Genomic DNA, 17,937 nt, shown 5'->3' with positions numbered 1-17,937 from the left:
TTAATCGCCAAACTAAATATGTTTATTATTACAATGTAATTCAAAATACAATAATGGAAATCTAACAAAATTTGATAAAGAGGGTAGGTAATTGTTTTTGAATGTTGAAATCGGGACAAAAAAGAAGCCAGGAAATCGAGGGATTTGCATACATTTACGTAATTTAAAACTTCTTTCTCACCCTATATATAGCTGATTGTCACGCTAGAAGGGAAGGTAAACCAAACAAAGATTAATCTTTTACAAAAAAATGAAAAATTAAATGACTCTTTGCAAAAAAATGATTTAGAGTAAAATACGCTGTGTTACATGAATGTACAACCCCACCTTGTATCTAGCAATTACAATGTATGTAATACAGTAAGGTATGTGTAAATTAATCTCAATTTTTCATACTCTAACTTTTAGACAAAGTATGGCTAAAATGTTTCCCGTGATTTGGTATGATCCTCTTACCTCTCTTAAGCCAAGTACCATTGACTCTATCTATAAATGTGACTTACTGTCTGTCTGTCTGTTTCCGTGTATCGCTCTAATTACATCTCTCTCTCTCTCTCTCTCTCTCTCTCTCTCTCCTCTCTCTCTCTCTCTCTCTCTCTCTCTCTCTCTCTCTCTCTCTCTCTCTCTCTCTCTCTCTCTCTCTCTCTCTCTCTCTCTCTGTGACATACCTTCTGGCATTTTCTATCAGAGGAGGGAGGTCAGGCAGAGACAGAGAGAAGACAGCTGACCCTAACCATTGTAATTTAATCCTGAATTCCTGAATGCAGCAATGAACATTGTAAGCTAAGGCGGGTACAACTGTATAATATGAAACCTGAAAGATACTCTATGTGACGAAAACTTTTGCATGCGTTCTAGTGAAAATGAACGATTATGACAGAATATATACCTTACATGTGTTATAAAATCAATGATTATACCTGTTCATTTTTCTTGGTATTTACCAAGTACAGATATAAGATACGAGTATACATCTAAGTTAAGCAAATTGTCACCGTATACTTCAAAGGAATCGATACATAAGAATTAGTACTTTTCAACTCAGACAAGCACACGAACCAAGCCAATGAACTCAAAAACAACAAAGACGGCAATGTAGCTGTCTATTTTAATGTGAAAAATCGACTGCAGACGATGTTCAGCAATTGTTTCAAAGATTCTCATCGATCTACAAGAATTATAATTACAAATAAATTTTGATGTAACGCTCAGTCGAATTATAATGACAGGCTTTGATAAATATCAATTTGACTGCGGTATCTTCTCTCTATGCAACTAAAAATGATTAAAATGTTTACGCTGAGGACAAACAAAAATATATGATCGCGCCGTTATAGTTGACAAGTACGGCGCCGCTAGACGAAACTTTCAAAATGTGTCTTCCAGGCCTCTTTGATTCTTAACCATCAGAACGGCTAGCGAAGCAGCCACAGCAGCCAAGGCAGCAGCTCAGCCCCATCAGTATGTAGGTCACGTTCAGCAGCCAGAACGAGAACAGATATAGAGTCTTGTGGCAGTAGTCATCTGCGTTCACATCGTTGTAGTTTGGCTCATGTGTTCTGTAGATCCACACGTTACCTGCAAAAAGCACACCAAGACCCATCAACAACCGCAGGAGGTCTATGTGATCGTGCCTCCATTAGCAATCCACAGGGCAGCGTCGGGAAAGAAATATAAATTCGTCATAAGACAATTGACCGGTGGCTGGAAAACATTAAGGAGGTCTCGGTGGTCTCAAATATGTTTAACTTTACGTAGCATTACGCCTGCTTTTACATATGGACAATTTAACTATTCAATATGCTTTACGTTGAATATGTAACTGCATTCTTGCAAGGGTACTCTGGCCATTTCTCCATCACAGATCATTAATCAGTGATTATACATTTTGCCAAACACACTTTTACAAACTGTTTGTAAAAAATACTGGACATGACAGGAAGAGATATGGTGAAAATTGTTGTATAAATTTATACAAATCATTCAGATTCCAGTCTAATAGAATGAACTACGTATTTGAAACACATTTTGTCAACTTTATTTGATCCAAAGAAATAACTTTTCTGAACTGATGTTATCAATATTCGTCGACAATTATGGTTGAAAATACAAGAAAGAAACTGGTTACAAGGTTACTATACTGACAATTTCCGACCGAATTGGTATTTAACCACGTCAGGCTCTTTATAGTTATATGATACGGATTTGCTATTTGTTATGATTTTGTTTGTTCTTTTAGTTTTGATTTTATTCTTTTCAGGGGATCAGGACGCACAGAACTGAGTACAAAAGATGAGCTCAAGAACCAGGAATGATACGACCTCCAGACGGTTCGAAGAATGCGTGTGCATTTCAGAGCAGCTCAAGGAAGGAAATATAATACCTCCCCTCCCCGGTAATTACCTGCGATAAACCAGGCCAGCATGAAAATACTGATCAATCCATACAGACACCTCGCACAGCTGCGAAGAACAGCGCCCTCGTCGTCATCACCTCTGTCCATCTTACGTCTTTGCTTGATACCGGCAAACATTGACAGGAAGATAGATATAATCGTGAAAGAGCCACTGACGATCAGAAAAATTGGTATGTATGGTTCAGCCGAACATTGGTCTTTGTAAATTGCTCCTGAGTTGGGGAAGAAATTGTACATTCTTTAGAAACTATATGGAGTAATCGTAATGGTCTGAAGGGCTTTCATGTTCTGCAGACAAACGTAGACTGCTTAAAATCGAAAATAATAGTGTACATAGCAAATAAATACACTGGCAGATTTCACTGAGGACATGCCGGCCAGTGTGATAGGTCATGACTTAGCCTGTCATACGTTCAGTTTCAAGGCCTCTGTCGCAGGGTCTATAATTTTGGTCAAATTTTGGATCTGTGATCGCACGCCTGCATCAGCTTTTTCATCAAACAAGTGTGCAGTCAGGTCTTTTTGACTGTACCATTAGGGGCAGTCGATCATAATAGCTGACGCACTAGAAACGTGATTCCTTAGTGGGGGGACTATACGGTTCCGATGCAGTAGTATCTCCGCGTTCATTGAAAAAAATGGGACTTCATTACGACAACCTAACAACAAACGTTATTTGAACTCTGGTAGAAGAAAATAGACTACCGGGTCGTTGAAAAAGTGTAAACGTAAAGTTTATCTGTATTCATGTGTAGATTTTGCGCAAAGTGTCTGTTAAAGACTAGTTGGTATTTTCACAAACAATGATTAACAAATGCAACACAGTTTTCTTGAAGCAAATTTCGCATTAAAGAGTTTCGTTTTGAGGGGGTTTGACACTATGCAAATTAAGGAAGTATGTTGCTTGTGCGTAAACTATTATGATCGACAATCCGTTGCTATGGCCCGGCACAGATTTGAAATACTAGTGCTGAATTTGAGGGCGTCCATTGTGTAAATATGTAAGATCTCAGAGATATGAACATTCTTAATAGCAATTTGTGTTATAAGGCTCTGCTTTTTGCTTTCTCCATCGAGCACTGTAATTTCCAACGAGATACATATACACATTAAAATAATAAGGGCATAATGTAGGCATGTTGACTTATGCGTGCTAAAACGCCCGTTTGGTCATCGTGGCTGGGCGTTACCAGAAACACGTCCCACCCCTTTAAGTCGGGCTACAGCCTTAAGAAAGATGCGATGTATTTGTAGTAACCCACGGCCCCGGCGGTAATACGCGGGGCTGTAGCCGTCATAACTTGGTGATAGATCTTCCCTACAGCTTCTCACCAATGACTATCATTGTAATCGGCACAGACAGTGATATTCCGGCGGCCACAAGGAAAATCACGAGGACCAAGACTGGAACACAAAAGAATAATGTTAATGATTACACTTAAAAGTGAAAATGTAACGCGGAGATATAAATGGAAACTGTAAGTTTTATGTTACATTTCTTTTCAGTTGCTGTATCACATGGGAGGAAAATATGTGTGCATAACTAATGTAGTGTCATAATGTCATGCAATTATTAATGCCTGTGAAGTCTTTTTATCGCACACTCTCATCGAGAGTTGGTATTACGGTAGCAGAAAGTGTTTTTACTCTTCTTTTCCCCCTTTCAGCGAGAACACGCAAACTTGCAGTGCCAACCTTGCCCAATCATTACATTTAGGGCGTGCAGCATGCAATAAAACATCTTCGCTGGCAGCAAAGGGGTGTGAAAGAAACTCGACTCACATATCATGGCTTTACGTAATATTCGAAGAGTGACGATTTATTTGATCGTGTATCTGGCCGTCATCCGAGTAAGTCATGTGACGCGTGCGTTTCCCGTAAAATATGATCATTGACATTTTATGGTAAAGGTCGAGATGTGCACATTAAACGTCATCGGTTGCGGGGTACACCCGAAGTACAATTCACTTGTAAGGTAAACAAACAACTGGTTGCCGCTGTTCGCGTTCTACAGTATGTTGCCGGATAAAAAAATGACCCAATCAGCTTATCACCTGTTCTTCGTATCTTATCAGCATTCGAGTCATTTGTTTGGTGACTTGTCTCACACAGCACATGAAACTCATGCTGTTTATCAGGAGATATTAAGTAACCTAAAAATATCTTGCAAACCAGGGTAACAAAAAAGGCTTGCCACACAGAACAAGGATATGTAAAATACTGGTGTCTGATACAGCATTCAAAGTCGGCGTAGTATTTACCTGATTCGCATATTATAGCACAAAGTGAAGTGAATAAGTCATTTGCTCCCGTTGATTCCTGTCTCACTGATTTCACGCGCTGTAACATTCCACCTAAAAGATAAAAACCCGGAGAGAGAGAGAGAGAGAGAGAGAGAGAGAGAGAGAGAGAGAGAGAGAGAGAGAGAGAGAGAGAGAGAGAGAGAGAGAGAGAGAGAGAGAGAGAGGCAAGAGAAGATTAAAATGAAATTAGAACATTTTGCATGCCACAAAATAACCCCAATACTAGTGTGACTGCAATATTTCTCAAACAAGCCTTTACCTCAAATCACAGTTTTCTATCAAGTCGATTATAATCTAAGTAAAAGAAACACATTCACCACTTTCTACAGCGGATTCTTAGTAAGCCTATTTGCATATTGTTTGACAAATATATTAAACTTTTTTATGCAAAATTGCTTTATTTATCTTCTGCTTGTCGATAAAGGCTGAATTTTTAGTAAATGCAGTCACAAGTTCATGAAAAGTACAAGAAGCAGGAATTCTTTGACATGAATTAAAGAATCATACCTGCATCAGGTTCGTCCCCTGGAGGCGCTGTAGAAGGTTGGGCCTGTCAAATGAAACAATACGTCAATCATGCCAACATAGCAGTTCTTACAGCATTGGTTCTCGCTGGTGTATTATTTGCATATAGCGTTATTTATTTACCATGTCTGTGCATGTTGGCTGACTAGAATCCACCTAGTACATCGATGGTATTGTAAAGACTAGTGAACTCAAGGTCTTTTAAATAGGAAATGAAAATGTCATGTCATGAAACAACTTCCATGTTCGGCCAAGAATAATATTCCCTGAAAATTTAAAAAGTGAATGACTGTTTTAGGACCTGTTCTTTACATAAAATGAAAATAGAATTAAAAAGTTACACCTGCAATGGAAATGCAAACATTGTTAGTAAATTTATGAAACAAATCCTTTGACTTCTATACTGGTTAATTAAGAGATTTTCACGAGAGTTGTTTTTTTTTAAGTGAAAGTAGTTGTAAAAAAGCTGAACATGATTTTCCAGTCATTTCGATAAGAAAACCAGATACATGTATGCAGTGAAATTCTAGATGTCTAGTGTGGTTTGATCTAAGGCAGTCTAATGACGTTCATCGGTACATCGGCTGCATTCTTGAACATTCGATTATTATATGGGTTAAAAGAACACATAACGGGAGCCCTGGCCGAGTAGTTGAGCCTCAATATTGCGATTTGATTAAACCATCGACAGATCGATAAAACACGCCACTTGCAAGTAGCGTTCGTTAAAATGATATCACTTCTATAATTATCGTGCGCTCTTTCGTTTCGTGCAGGGTAGTGGGCATTCACGTTTGTCTTTCTTGTACTGAACTATAATAAAACCTGGAGGCAAGAATTGACACTTAAGAAAGGAATGCGATAATGCCGTTTTATGACTATGTAAATCATAAATTAGACAGGAATGGCGTCTTTTACGTCTTTGTTCAAAAGAGGTAATCTCGTTCCACTTTATAAATCTGGCCTTCGCAATGACGCAATACTTACCGGTCAATCTCCCATCTCCCAGTTTTTAGTCAAGTTTTTGGTAAAAAGCTGTCTTTTTTCCACATTTATAATCACGGGCAGAATGCACTTGCCGACATCAGCACGGATTTATTAAGGGCCGCTCCACTGTTACCAATCTTGTTTCATACACATACCATTTATCTCGAGTTATCGATGATCGTGGCCAAGTTGATTTCAGCAAATCATTTGACTAAGTCAATCATAGATTTCCACTGCATAAACTCTCACACTTTGGCATCCATGGTAACATTTTGACCTGGCTCCTCTCATATCCTTGTCATAGAGTGCAGCGTGTGACAATTAATGGTCACTTCTCCTCATGGAGGAAAGTTACTCCTGGTATACCTCAAGGGTCTCAGTTAGGTCCGCTTTTATCGGTTCCCTACGTTACTAATGATATCAGTGATGATATCAGTTCTTGACTTTCAAGTTTCATTTCATTGTATGCAGATGACTCAAAACTGTATTAGCAAATTTCTAAAATCTTTCTAACATTTTCCTTGAACAAGACCTTAATCACATTGAGAGATGGTGCACGGCATGGAAACTTTAACTGAAGTTTACAAAATGTGTGGTTATATCCTTTACAAACAAGAAAACTCCAATTCTGTATGGTTATAGTATTTATGGGGATATCTTCTGAAGAGTAACACCATGCACCAGTTAAAAAACCTGGATGTTCTTCTCACCAAAAATCTGAACTACTCTGCGCACATTTGTGCGGTTACTGTCAAAGCTTTTCAGCTGCTAGGTTTTATAAAACGTAACTCACGTAATTTTAGCAATGTCACTACTGTAAGACACCTTGTACATAACACGAGTCTGGAGCCAGCTGCTTGAGTATGCCACTGAGTCAAATACGGTCTCCACATCAGCTGTATCTCATTCACCGTATTGAAAGTTCAGTGTAAATTTCGTAAGTACAGTGTGGTACAATTTGCATTATATGCATTACCTACTACAAGCTACTCTGTACCCTTTTCAACATTCCAGCTTTACATCACATCAGGAGTTTGTAGGTGCGACCTTCCTTTACGTATGTATGTTCTATGCCTTTTGCTAGCTCTTCGCGCTCAAAACAACATTCTTCAGCATTTTTACAACGAACTAGGAAATTTTTAATATTATTTTGAACAATGAGAATTTCGACATTTCAATTGTAACTATGGATTTTATTTAATGCATAATCGCTTTAGCTCTGTTTTTACTTTGTTTCTCTGCTGTGCTTTATGTTTGTTCTTTTCGACTTTTTCTGGAACTATATTTGGGCCAAATCCCATTAGTTTACAGCCAGTAAATAAATAAATAAATAAATAAATAAATAAATAAATAAATAAATAAATAAATAAATGAGTAATGGGAAGCATGGGCAAAGAATGGTTGATACAAACCTGATTCAACTTTAAAAATATTTCATCGGGGAAGGGTCTGTCTATAAATTCTGGCTTTATAGCTTTCGTGGAATACACGAAATAGAAAGTGACGTCAGTAGCTTAAAGTATGACATAGCGTTTTCGTTTTATACATGTTTTACTTTCCAATATTCGTTTCACATTGTTTAGTTCCTTCCGGTAGTATTATTGAAAAAGGTAATGAGATTTTCAATGTACCAGTGAAACTGAACAGAACTCGATGGGCCCTTTTGTGAATGCATCGAGGCATCGGTGCAGGAAGTGTGCAATAATACTTGTTTTATTGTAATTTAAATGGGGCGGTTTCGAGGCTGTGTTGGATATCGTGGGAACGAAGCTACCCTGGTAGTATCCATTGTTAGCTTTGACCCTCGAGCGTGAGCAATATATCTTACAAGTTATATCAGTTACGCCAAATTGAAAAAAAAATGTGTCTGGGTAACATGCCTTCGAAAATAAGGGTATACGTAGGTCGGAGGAATTCAATTTTACTTTTATGTTTGAAGGCTGACACCCATAAAATTTAGAGAGTTTGCTCAATTTTTTTTGAAAATGTGAAAATGAATGTTAAGCGTCGGCAGATTTGTCTTTGGTAGCTCAGTTTACAGAAATAATTAGTGTTTATTTGGCCCCATTAAAAAATTACGTCATAAATGACGACTCGGTTCAGCTATTCACTGTAAGCATGTGCGATTACTAATTAAAATGTGCACAAAACGAAAGCGCCCTTATCTACAATATGCCTTCACTTTGATCGATCTTCCGATGAGAATACTGGTTGGTTTTACTCAGATTATGAAATACCGACCGAAATTCGTCAGCAGTATTGCCGTCATAATCTGGTCACATGCATGGAAAAGTGACTCGATACCAAGACGAAGCTAGATGGGAGTGGCGAACATAGAGCCCACCCTAGCATTTAAGTTTACATAGTTGAAGAGCTTCGACATACGAACATGACCTATTCGTTTTGAAACCGGGTAAAATAAAATTTCAGAAATTCTAAATTAAGTTTGAAAAAAGGTCAGAATTTTACCTACTTATGAATGTTCAGGTCGCATTCATTCAATATGCGAGAAGTCCCCTTTCACTTCAGCAAAGTGGATAAAAGGCATCAAAATCCACTCTCAATGACAATGTTATAATTGTATTCATTTCAGCAGTTTCTTTCAACACAGCTATAAGTAGCTACCATTGGCAAAACAACAGACGATTTGAAAAGAGATCCTTAAATTATCTCATTTTTATCCCAGCAGTAGATGTTAAATTTTATTTTCACGGCAAGAACTCGAATATAAGAGTACTCAGTGTTATTTTTATCAAAACGGCCCATCTTACTCGATAACAACTCATGCGCTAACAACACTGAGTCAAATTGACAGCATTGTATCATTAACATAAAATGTAATGTGAAAATAAAAAAAATGACCAGCCACTCACTTTTTGATTTTCCGCGTCCGCCATGATCACTGCTCCTCTGCTGTTTCGCCTTTCACTGGATCAGTGACGACGATGACTACATTTATATAAACACTGTACAGCATACCAAAGTGAACTGAAGTAGTCAGGTGATTTTCATTTATTGTTCTATTTTGGTAGACTTTGCTCCCCTACAACGTGTGATAAGATTCTAGATCTTTCTTTCATTATCATGGTTGCCGTTAGGGGAAGAGAAGCCTTTAATAAACTGGACACGGATATGTATAAATTGCTAGTTTAAATTGATATGAAAATAGTCGAAATATTGTTCTTGCGCACCATAGCGGTTGCTTTCATAAACATCACGACTTGTGTGTTTGTGTTACAAAGTCAATAAGCGAAAGCTGAAGAACCAAAGGCCATACAAGAAGGATTCGGCAAAAATTGATGATATCACTGCGCATGCCCAAAGTGGTCTGTGTTCAATTGTGTTGTGAATAACATCAGGTAACCGCACTAAAGTTTTCATGCAATTACTGGGCGTCGACAGTGAAGGAACACATGTGCGCGATAACACTGTGATATGGTCCCTAACGACAGAATGTCAAATTCTGAGCACTATTGTATTCCAGCCCTTAAATATATGGAGATAAGGCATTATCAATATGTATTGTATAAATTACTCTGTGATAATAGTTGCATTGTAGTGGCACGAGGAAGAATGGTTGATATGAACTGGATTCAAAATACTTGAAAGGATCCATACTTCCTAATTGTATTGCTTTGTAAAAACAGAAAGTGAAGACAGTATTTTTAAATATGATACTGGCGTTCTCTTTCTTACACGTGCTGTACTGCCGAATATTCCTTGCACATTGTTCTGATAAGTTTCTTCCGGTAGTATTTTAAAGCAGCATTTTCTTGAAAAGCTAAAAGACACTTGCGATGCCCCTAGTGAAACTGAAGAGAGGTGGGTGCATCGAGAATAAGACGGCCTACGGAACTTAACTAAACCGATTCAGTCACAGCTAAACACATTTCAAAATCTATCTGAATTACGCCATAAAATGTATCTCCTCCCGAACCAAAATGATGGACGAAAGAAAACTTTGCACGACACATTACGGAGTGCAAAGTTTGCTCGAGTCTATTATGGACCGGGATTGCGTACCGAGTACATATTTGCTATCAATTTTGAAGTTTTGGCTATACAGGAAATTTGTAGATATTGGAAATAGTTAGGGAACAATACTGGATAATCGGACATATTATTAGTAATAATCTGGAGGATGACGTCACGAAATTCACTAGTATTAACAAGCTTTTAATATAATTATTAATTTACATCCCATATGTCGCCCCGTGTTTGCCGGTGCTGTGCTGATATTTATCAAAAATGTTCAAAGACACGAACTGCTTGTGACTACATATATTTATCTTCTTCGTTAATTTAACTTCCAAACAGAATATAAGGTGGTATTTTTCAGGTTACGTAATTTTGACCGACATTAAAAATCAGTATTTCCGTTAAAAAGGCACTAAAAAGAGATGACACCAAGATTTAAGGCGACACTATAAGACAGGCAGAGAGACGAATATTGAACCCTAGCAGTAGAATTTTACATTTAAATCGAAGAGATTCGACATACTAAATTGATCAGTCTTTTATTTTCAACCGCGTACATTAAAATTTCAAAAGCTCTGCATCATTGCTTCATTACATGAATAGGATTTAGAAGTTGTAAATTGTCTGAAATTCACATGTAGTTATGAATATCCATGTCGCATTCATTCAATACGGGAGAAAGCTCGTCGGCTTCAGCAACGTGGATAAAAACGTGATAATCCACATAGCTGTGATTACAAACAACAGGCATGAGTCATCGTTAACAACACCGAGGCAAATGGGCGGCAGTTTATTATCTATATCAAAATAAAATGAAAAAATGATTAGCCACTCACTTTTTGACTTTCCCCTTCCGCCATCACTGTTCCTCGGTTGTTTCACGATTCAGTGGACCAGTGACTACATTCATATCAACACCGCTGTCAACATATCCGAATGAACTGAACTGGTCAGGTGATTTCAGTTGCATTGTTTTTTTCGTAGAATTTTGTACCTGTCTACTCAAACGCGACACAATAATGCACAAAGCGACAAACAAAAAGGGTCGGGTTCAAGGTTACCCCTTTCTTTTATTTGTGTTTTACCTGTTCCCACATTGAAAATCTGTATGCTCACATAACAGCAAGGACAATAGACTTCAGTTAGAGTAGAAGAGTCTAAATCGAAAGCGACATTAACAATTATGATGTGGTCATGACATGTTCCTTCTTGCCCACGAGGTACTTACTGTGGTGTGAATTGCTAGTTTAGTCTGATTTTAAACAGTTTGGTATTATTCATGCGCATCATAATAGTTGAGCGACTTTGTTTGCTCGCCATTGTTAGTCCCGAACTTTGACCCAGTGCATTGACGATAGCGGAGAAATTCAGACTTCAGTTACAGTGAAAACAGTCTGAATCGAAAGCGACATCAAAAACTAGGATGTCGCCGTGACATTGTCTTTCTTGACGGCACATTACTTAGCCGTCGATTTTCCCAATCTATTATCACTTCACTTTTGTCCTAATTCGACCTTTAGGATTACTGAAGACCAATTCCATTTTTTGATTGTGCTGAGCGTCGAAGGTAATTTATGTGAGGTGATATTAGTTCGGCCTTTGTCTGTTTTCTGTTCACAGAATTGCTTACAGTGTAAGTTTGTACCATTGAAATTTGACGATGCTTATCTACATATTTATTTATTCATGTACTAGGGAGAGGTATCTTTCTCTATTTAGTGCCACAACAAAATGCCTGTACAGATGACGTCATGGAGTATCGAACTAAACTACAACATTTACCGAAATAATAGAAGATGCAGTCAAGGGCGTGTTTTTTATTGTCATCTTTCTTATTTCTTCTAGCACGTCTATGTCAAATGAAGAACGTAAACGACTTTGCATAATAAAACAACGCTAACTTGCCTGTGTGTGAGAATGTTGTACAGAAATACTGTCCTTGTAAATATACTGTTTCAAGGTTTAAACGACTTTCGTTTTCCCACGTGCTCGATGTGACGAACTTCAGGTGTGGCAGTGACTTCCTCTTTTCTACTTACTGCATTCAACCATAGTCGTTTCATTCTGTGTGGTGTGTTTTTTCTAGACTGTCATTTCAAGGGGAAAATGCTGATACATTGCAAAAATGATGCGGTGACGCGGGTTTTATCTTGTCAGTTTTTTTTATTCTGCAATCAACAAGAACGCGCAAAAACATTAAAAACAACATGGGAATGCATGCTGAGATAGAATGTAGAAGCAATGTTGCTTTAGCATTTTTGTATAGCAACAGTTCTGCGGTTTGATTTTTAGTGCAGCAATGCACAGTTTTGACAACTTAATATAACAGCGACATATGTGTATAGTTCTGAATGGAATGTAAGTTGTCAGTTATTTTGTTTACACTTCTGTTTTATCCAGCACTGTGTTATACACTATCATTGCGTGTTTTTGCGGATTTTTTTGCATTTTATTTCCTCATGAGCAGAAAAAAGGTTGAAGCGGCGGGTCTGAATTGACACGCGCGAGGATGAAAAACAAACTATTTATTTTTCTTGGCCTAAGATAAAATTATTTTCAATGTCCTGCAAGATGAAGCTGAATGGAAATATGTGCATCATATGATAAGCTTATTTATGACAAGCTTACGCATAAGGGAATGCATGTAGATCTAGATAGCTTGTGGGATGGGCCCAGTTTGCAAAATCGATTTATTTTACAATTACTAAAGCGCTTGCATGTCTCACCCTATTTTTTCATTAACAAAACCGGACAAATAAGCATGAATATTATGCATCATTAAACAGTTCCTAGCGTGCACATGCTTTTGTCAAATTTTCAGGTCACATTCATTCGAATTTGAGAAAGACTCCTGTACCTGCACGGAGTCATGACCAAAGCCCGTAAATCCGGTACTAGTTGCGGTGCTTTATTGCATTCCAAAGCTACCAACCCGTTCCATTCCAACCCACAATTCATTGCTTAATGCAAAAAATGAATGTGTTCACACGAGACTTTTCAGTGACGCAACTCTACTCGTACTTATAACCAATGGTCGCACCATAGACAAATCACGATCCAAAAGTATTCTGGTCTACTTTGACATTTTTGCAACACAACTGTTCACTGTTTTCGTACGTTCAGGTGACATGTGTCAATAAAACCCACTTCCTCTGATAAGTGACGTTATTTGACAATATAAAAGTCGATTGTCCTCGCGCTGTTTGGAAAGTTTTCAAGTGCGTTATCATAGAAAGTACACTCCTTCACGTAATAAAATACTAAAATCGACCTTCAAAAGATTCCGTGACCTGACTGCCTGCTAAACATAACAATAGCCTCGCCTTCCCTTGTTCTTTTTGCCGACCGCCAACCAAGAATGAAAATAACTAGATCACTGTGCAACACGTGATTTACAACGAAATTTGGTATTCAATGGTTTCTGGATAGAAACACAGCAGACAGGAGCAAACATTCAGCTATGTGTACAGCCATTCACTTGAATTGACGTGCGAACATGATTGCCAACAATAACATCTAATTCCCAATAACACCCTTCCTTGGTATGCGATAAGATTCTTATTGCACAATGGTTGCCCTCAACGGTCTGGTAAGGCAAGCTCCAGCCAAACTTACTGAGGAAACCGCGTTTAAGCTCAATTGAGGGCATCAGAGGGCCACGCATCGGAGCCAACGAGGGACAGCTAGTGTTAATATGTGAAAGAGCAATTGCACTCTTTTGGCTCCTGATTCATAGAGAAAAATGACAAAATACATTGCTCAGTTGTATGCTCACCTAAAACGGCATCAGCAGGTCAAGCGATAATTATTATTGCTATTTAAAGCGGGGGTGTTGAAACAGCTCTGAAAGGTATGAGACCATATCACCCATGTAAACATTGTAAAATAATTAAAATCATAAAATTTAAAACTCGCAGCTATGTCGATGCGTTGCATCTATAGGTATCGTCCATGAAATACATTGTTTGTAATGAACAACGTCGCGCTGGCGTAGTTCCGATGACTTTCTACGTCACAATACTTCAACTGAGACAGAATCGAAAGAAAGAGAAACACAACAAACTGATTTCTTAATGATAGAACATTGTTCAAAAATTATGAACAGTCCGGCATAACGAATTCAATGAAAATTCCAAAGTCGTTCAGTACAAATCCATCTGAAAACACTTCGCATTCAGCTTGACACTGTGCAATTTGAGGTTTTGTCCTTAGTGTTCAAACGAAAACTTCGGAAACACTTACTTTGATGCTTGAATGCCATACGGTGTCAGTATATGGCGGAAATTTATGGCCCATTTATGTGCTACTGTGTCCTTATCAAACTACTGACCTAAATCCCTAAACAGACGACAATAATGAAATAGTTGTATGCAAGTGTAACACAGTCATCCGCGAGTCAAACGGTATAGTTATTTGTAATTTTGGACTATTTACGTCACAGTACTCTCTAGAAGAAGAGAATTCAAACCAAGAGCAAACTCAACGTACTGATTCCCTTATGGTAGACATTGTTTAGGGTACCGGACTCACTATCGGAGGATAACGAGTTCGAGACCCAAGCACGCTGTTCTACCCTATAGCAAGGCACTTCATTTTCGGCAGTGTCTATTGGGTACCTCATCTTATAATTGGGCGTTGGTTCGTCCGTTGGATGAAGTACTGAATTAAGGTAGTATGCACCTCGAAAGTGAAAGACTTAAACTTTTGCTCTAACTTTCCTCAAGGAATCGTTCAACTATTCTCTTTCAAAATCAAGATTAAAAATAGGGGGTCACAGTGCAAAATTGATAGGCCTACTAGAGAAACAAATTACCCAAGATTTACCGATATTAGAAATTCAAAATGGCCGCCATCCCTGTGTTAACTCTATGGAGAAAAATGAAAATTTTAGAATTTCGAAAAACTAAGCCGGTGAAAAGTTTTCTTTCACCAAGAGCTTTAAAATGAACCCCCACATGTGGTAGATCAGAAAACTATTGTATAAATTTGAGAGTCCAAATGTCTGTCCCCGAGGTGCATTCTACCCGGCTTAAATTAGCCTAAATTAAATTTTAAAATGTGATAGATTTGAAGTGCTCAACAGAGTTGTAATAAACTCTCCAACAGAATATCAAATAATGACTAATTCTACCCAAGTGCGCGGTTATAAACATATATATATATATATATATATATATATATATATATATATATATATATATATTCTATAATCTATCTATCTATCTCTCTCTATCTATCTCTCTCTCTCTCTCTCTCTCTCTCTCTCTCTCTCTCTCTCTCTATATATATATATATATATATATATATCGAAGCGATGTTCTTGAGAATACGATTATTCAATCTGTGAAATGTCTATTACAACCCTTTTATCGAAAGGCAGATATGAAAACGCAAAAGAATTTTGAATTTTGCATTTTGAATTTTGTAGTGTAAATTTCAAAGTTCAAATGCAAAATTTAAATTTAAAGTTCAAAATTCAATACTTGGAAACGAGGCTTTACATACTTAATATACATCCCCCTAGGCTTATCGGTAATACTATTGAATTAAAGGCCCAGTAACTCCCACTGTGTTCAGTACTTTTGTTCTGAGTATAACCTCAACATTCCCATCCCACTCCCTATAGTAGGAAGACATGCCCAGCATTAAGAATCTCAACGTAGCCTGTTTATGCCCTCCAAGTGAGGACTAGAATTTATATACAACAATAATAATGCTGATTGTACACATAACAGCTGTGCTTAGAAGCCAATTTCTTGTCATTCATGATGCTGCAGTAAATAGAACAAGCTTCAAGGAATGAAATGCTGAAAAAGAGCCCAAAGTTTGACATACTGGGACTTTAAGGGACATTATTGCTATCTTTTGCCGATATGGAGGGCAAAGGCATATGGCAGAGAGAGAGAGAGAGAGAGAGAGAGAGAGAGAGAGAGAGAGAGAGAGAGAGAGAGAGAGAGAGAGATGAGAGAGAGAGAGGAGAGAGAGAGAGAGAGAGAGAGAGAGAGAGAGAAAGGAAGAGAGAGAGAGAGAGAGAGAGAGAGAGAGAGAGAGAGAGAGAGAGAGAGAGAGAGAGAGAGAGAGAGAGAGAGATACACTAGTACAGAAATTTGCGAGAAATTTACGAGAAATGGGCAATTTCTCGCTTTTTTGCAAGAAGTAAGCGAGAAAAAATACTTTCTCGCAATCAATTGACGAGACTTTAATTTTCTCGCGATCAGCTGGCGAGAACTGTGTTTTCTCGCTCTGCATCTGCTGGAAACTGAATTCTCGCAATAAATCTGCGAGGAATTAGATATCTCGCTCTGTATCAGGGGGAAATTGATTTTTTCTGTGTAAGTATTTCACAAAAATTAACCATGTCTTTCATAGTAGAAAAAGTAATTTCTCACTGGCCGATTGGGAGCCTTCAATTGCTCGCAGATGCAGAGCGAGAAAACATTGTTCTCGCAGCTTGTTGATTGCGAGAAAATTGTATTCTCGCTTACTTCTCACAATAAAGCGAGAAAGTGTCCATTTCTTGCAAATTTCTCCGTATTTTTCTGTACGAGAGAGAGAGAGAGAGAGAGAGAGAGAGAGAGAGAGAGAGAGAGAGAGAGAGAGAGAGAGAGAGAGAGAGAGAGAGAGAGAGAGCGTAATGGGGAACTTTTCTGGCGGCGCGAGAGAGAGAGAGAGAGAGAGAGAGAGAGAGAGAGAGAGAGAGAGAGAGAGAGAGAGAGAGAGAGAGAGAGAGAGAGAACGGAATGGGGAGCTTTTCTAGGATAGCAATGGATGGTACCTTATAACTGGCTTGGGCAGACGAAATGGGATACCGGTTTCCTGATAAGGAGCGGATGCGGGGAACTAGTCTGTAGGTATGGACTTATTATTAATCGGAGTGATAGTGTGCACGCAGCTCACTTGCTGTTACTTTCACCTCCAAAATTTGGGTTGTTCAAATAAGTTTGAATTGTATATTTATATTGATTGCTATTTGCTTTGGACTATACCCTCTGTTACGTAACAGTGTCCCGTATAAATTTGGCAACGGCTGTATTGAAAAGAGGTCAATATGGCCATCGCTGTCGGAGTCAGTTTGTACATGATAACAAATTTGATGAATAAAATGTGAGATAGGTTATATTATACCCGGAGTGACACAGAATTACTGCCGTGATGACATGAACTAACTAGCCCTAACCCTAAAATGTGTGTATGTTGGTCTTCATTTTCTTGATTTTGTGACGGATGAAGCACTGTAGGGGCCAGGAATTGGGGCTAGCTGACCAAATTTTCGGAACTCCGACAATTTGGTCAGCTGACCAGAATTCCTGCCCCCTCTTACTTAACCCGATACAAAAAACTAAGCAGTCGGAAAGTTTGAAAGTAGACGCCATGATATGCTTTCGCATGGGTTTAAGGGCGTCCCCAGACCTGGGCCTGCCAAAACCCCGAATATTATATGACAAAATTACAGAAAAATTAGCAAACTTTAGTGACTTATTAGACCCTAAAAAGTTAAAAATCTTATTTACAAATTGTTGTAGACCATTAGCTCGCTTTGTTGAAGCAGCTTATACTGTCAGGAAAACTTTTTTGTATCACCAGTGCTAATTTATTGTACTTTACTGCTCTGAAGTGACCTGTAAGCCCGTGTGGGCTGGTTGCACGTATTGTATTTTTACAGTTTTGCATTTTGTATTTTGTCGCAGTTGCAGCCGAGAGCTGCGAGTGCAAATGTCACTATAATAA

The 17,937-nt window shown here is 38.2% G+C and overlaps 1 protein-coding gene across 2 annotated transcripts; it reads right to left on the bottom strand.

Moving 5' to 3' along the window:
- Positions 1-11,207, bottom strand: LOC139130949 (transmembrane protein 272-like). Of its 2 annotated transcripts, none has more exons than XM_070696803.1 (6): positions 11,046-11,207; positions 5,227-5,269; positions 4,678-4,770; positions 3,749-3,820; positions 2,404-2,628; positions 1-1,578 (listed from the first exon to the last, which is right to left on the bottom strand). In XM_070696803.1, the coding sequence occupies exons 1-6, from the start codon at positions 11,067-11,069 to the stop codon at positions 1,400-1,402; spliced, it is 636 nt and encodes a 211-aa protein (XP_070552904.1). In that variant the 5' UTR covers positions 11,070-11,207; the 3' UTR covers positions 1-1,399. The 2 variants fall into 2 exon arrangements, with proteins under 2 accessions (XP_070552904.1, XP_070552903.1); XM_070696802.1 differs by lacking the exon at positions 11,046-11,207 and adding an exon at positions 9,105-9,224.
- Between the last annotated feature and the right edge of the window lie 6,730 nt (positions 11,208-17,937).

The sequence above is a fragment of the Ptychodera flava genome, chromosome 4 (genome assembly GCF_041260155.1).
Source record: "Ptychodera flava strain L36383 chromosome 4, AS_Pfla_20210202, whole genome shotgun sequence".
Taxonomy (NCBI): Eukaryota; Metazoa; Hemichordata; class Enteropneusta; family Ptychoderidae; genus Ptychodera; species Ptychodera flava.
This window is presented reverse-complemented; position numbering and strand designations above follow the sequence as displayed.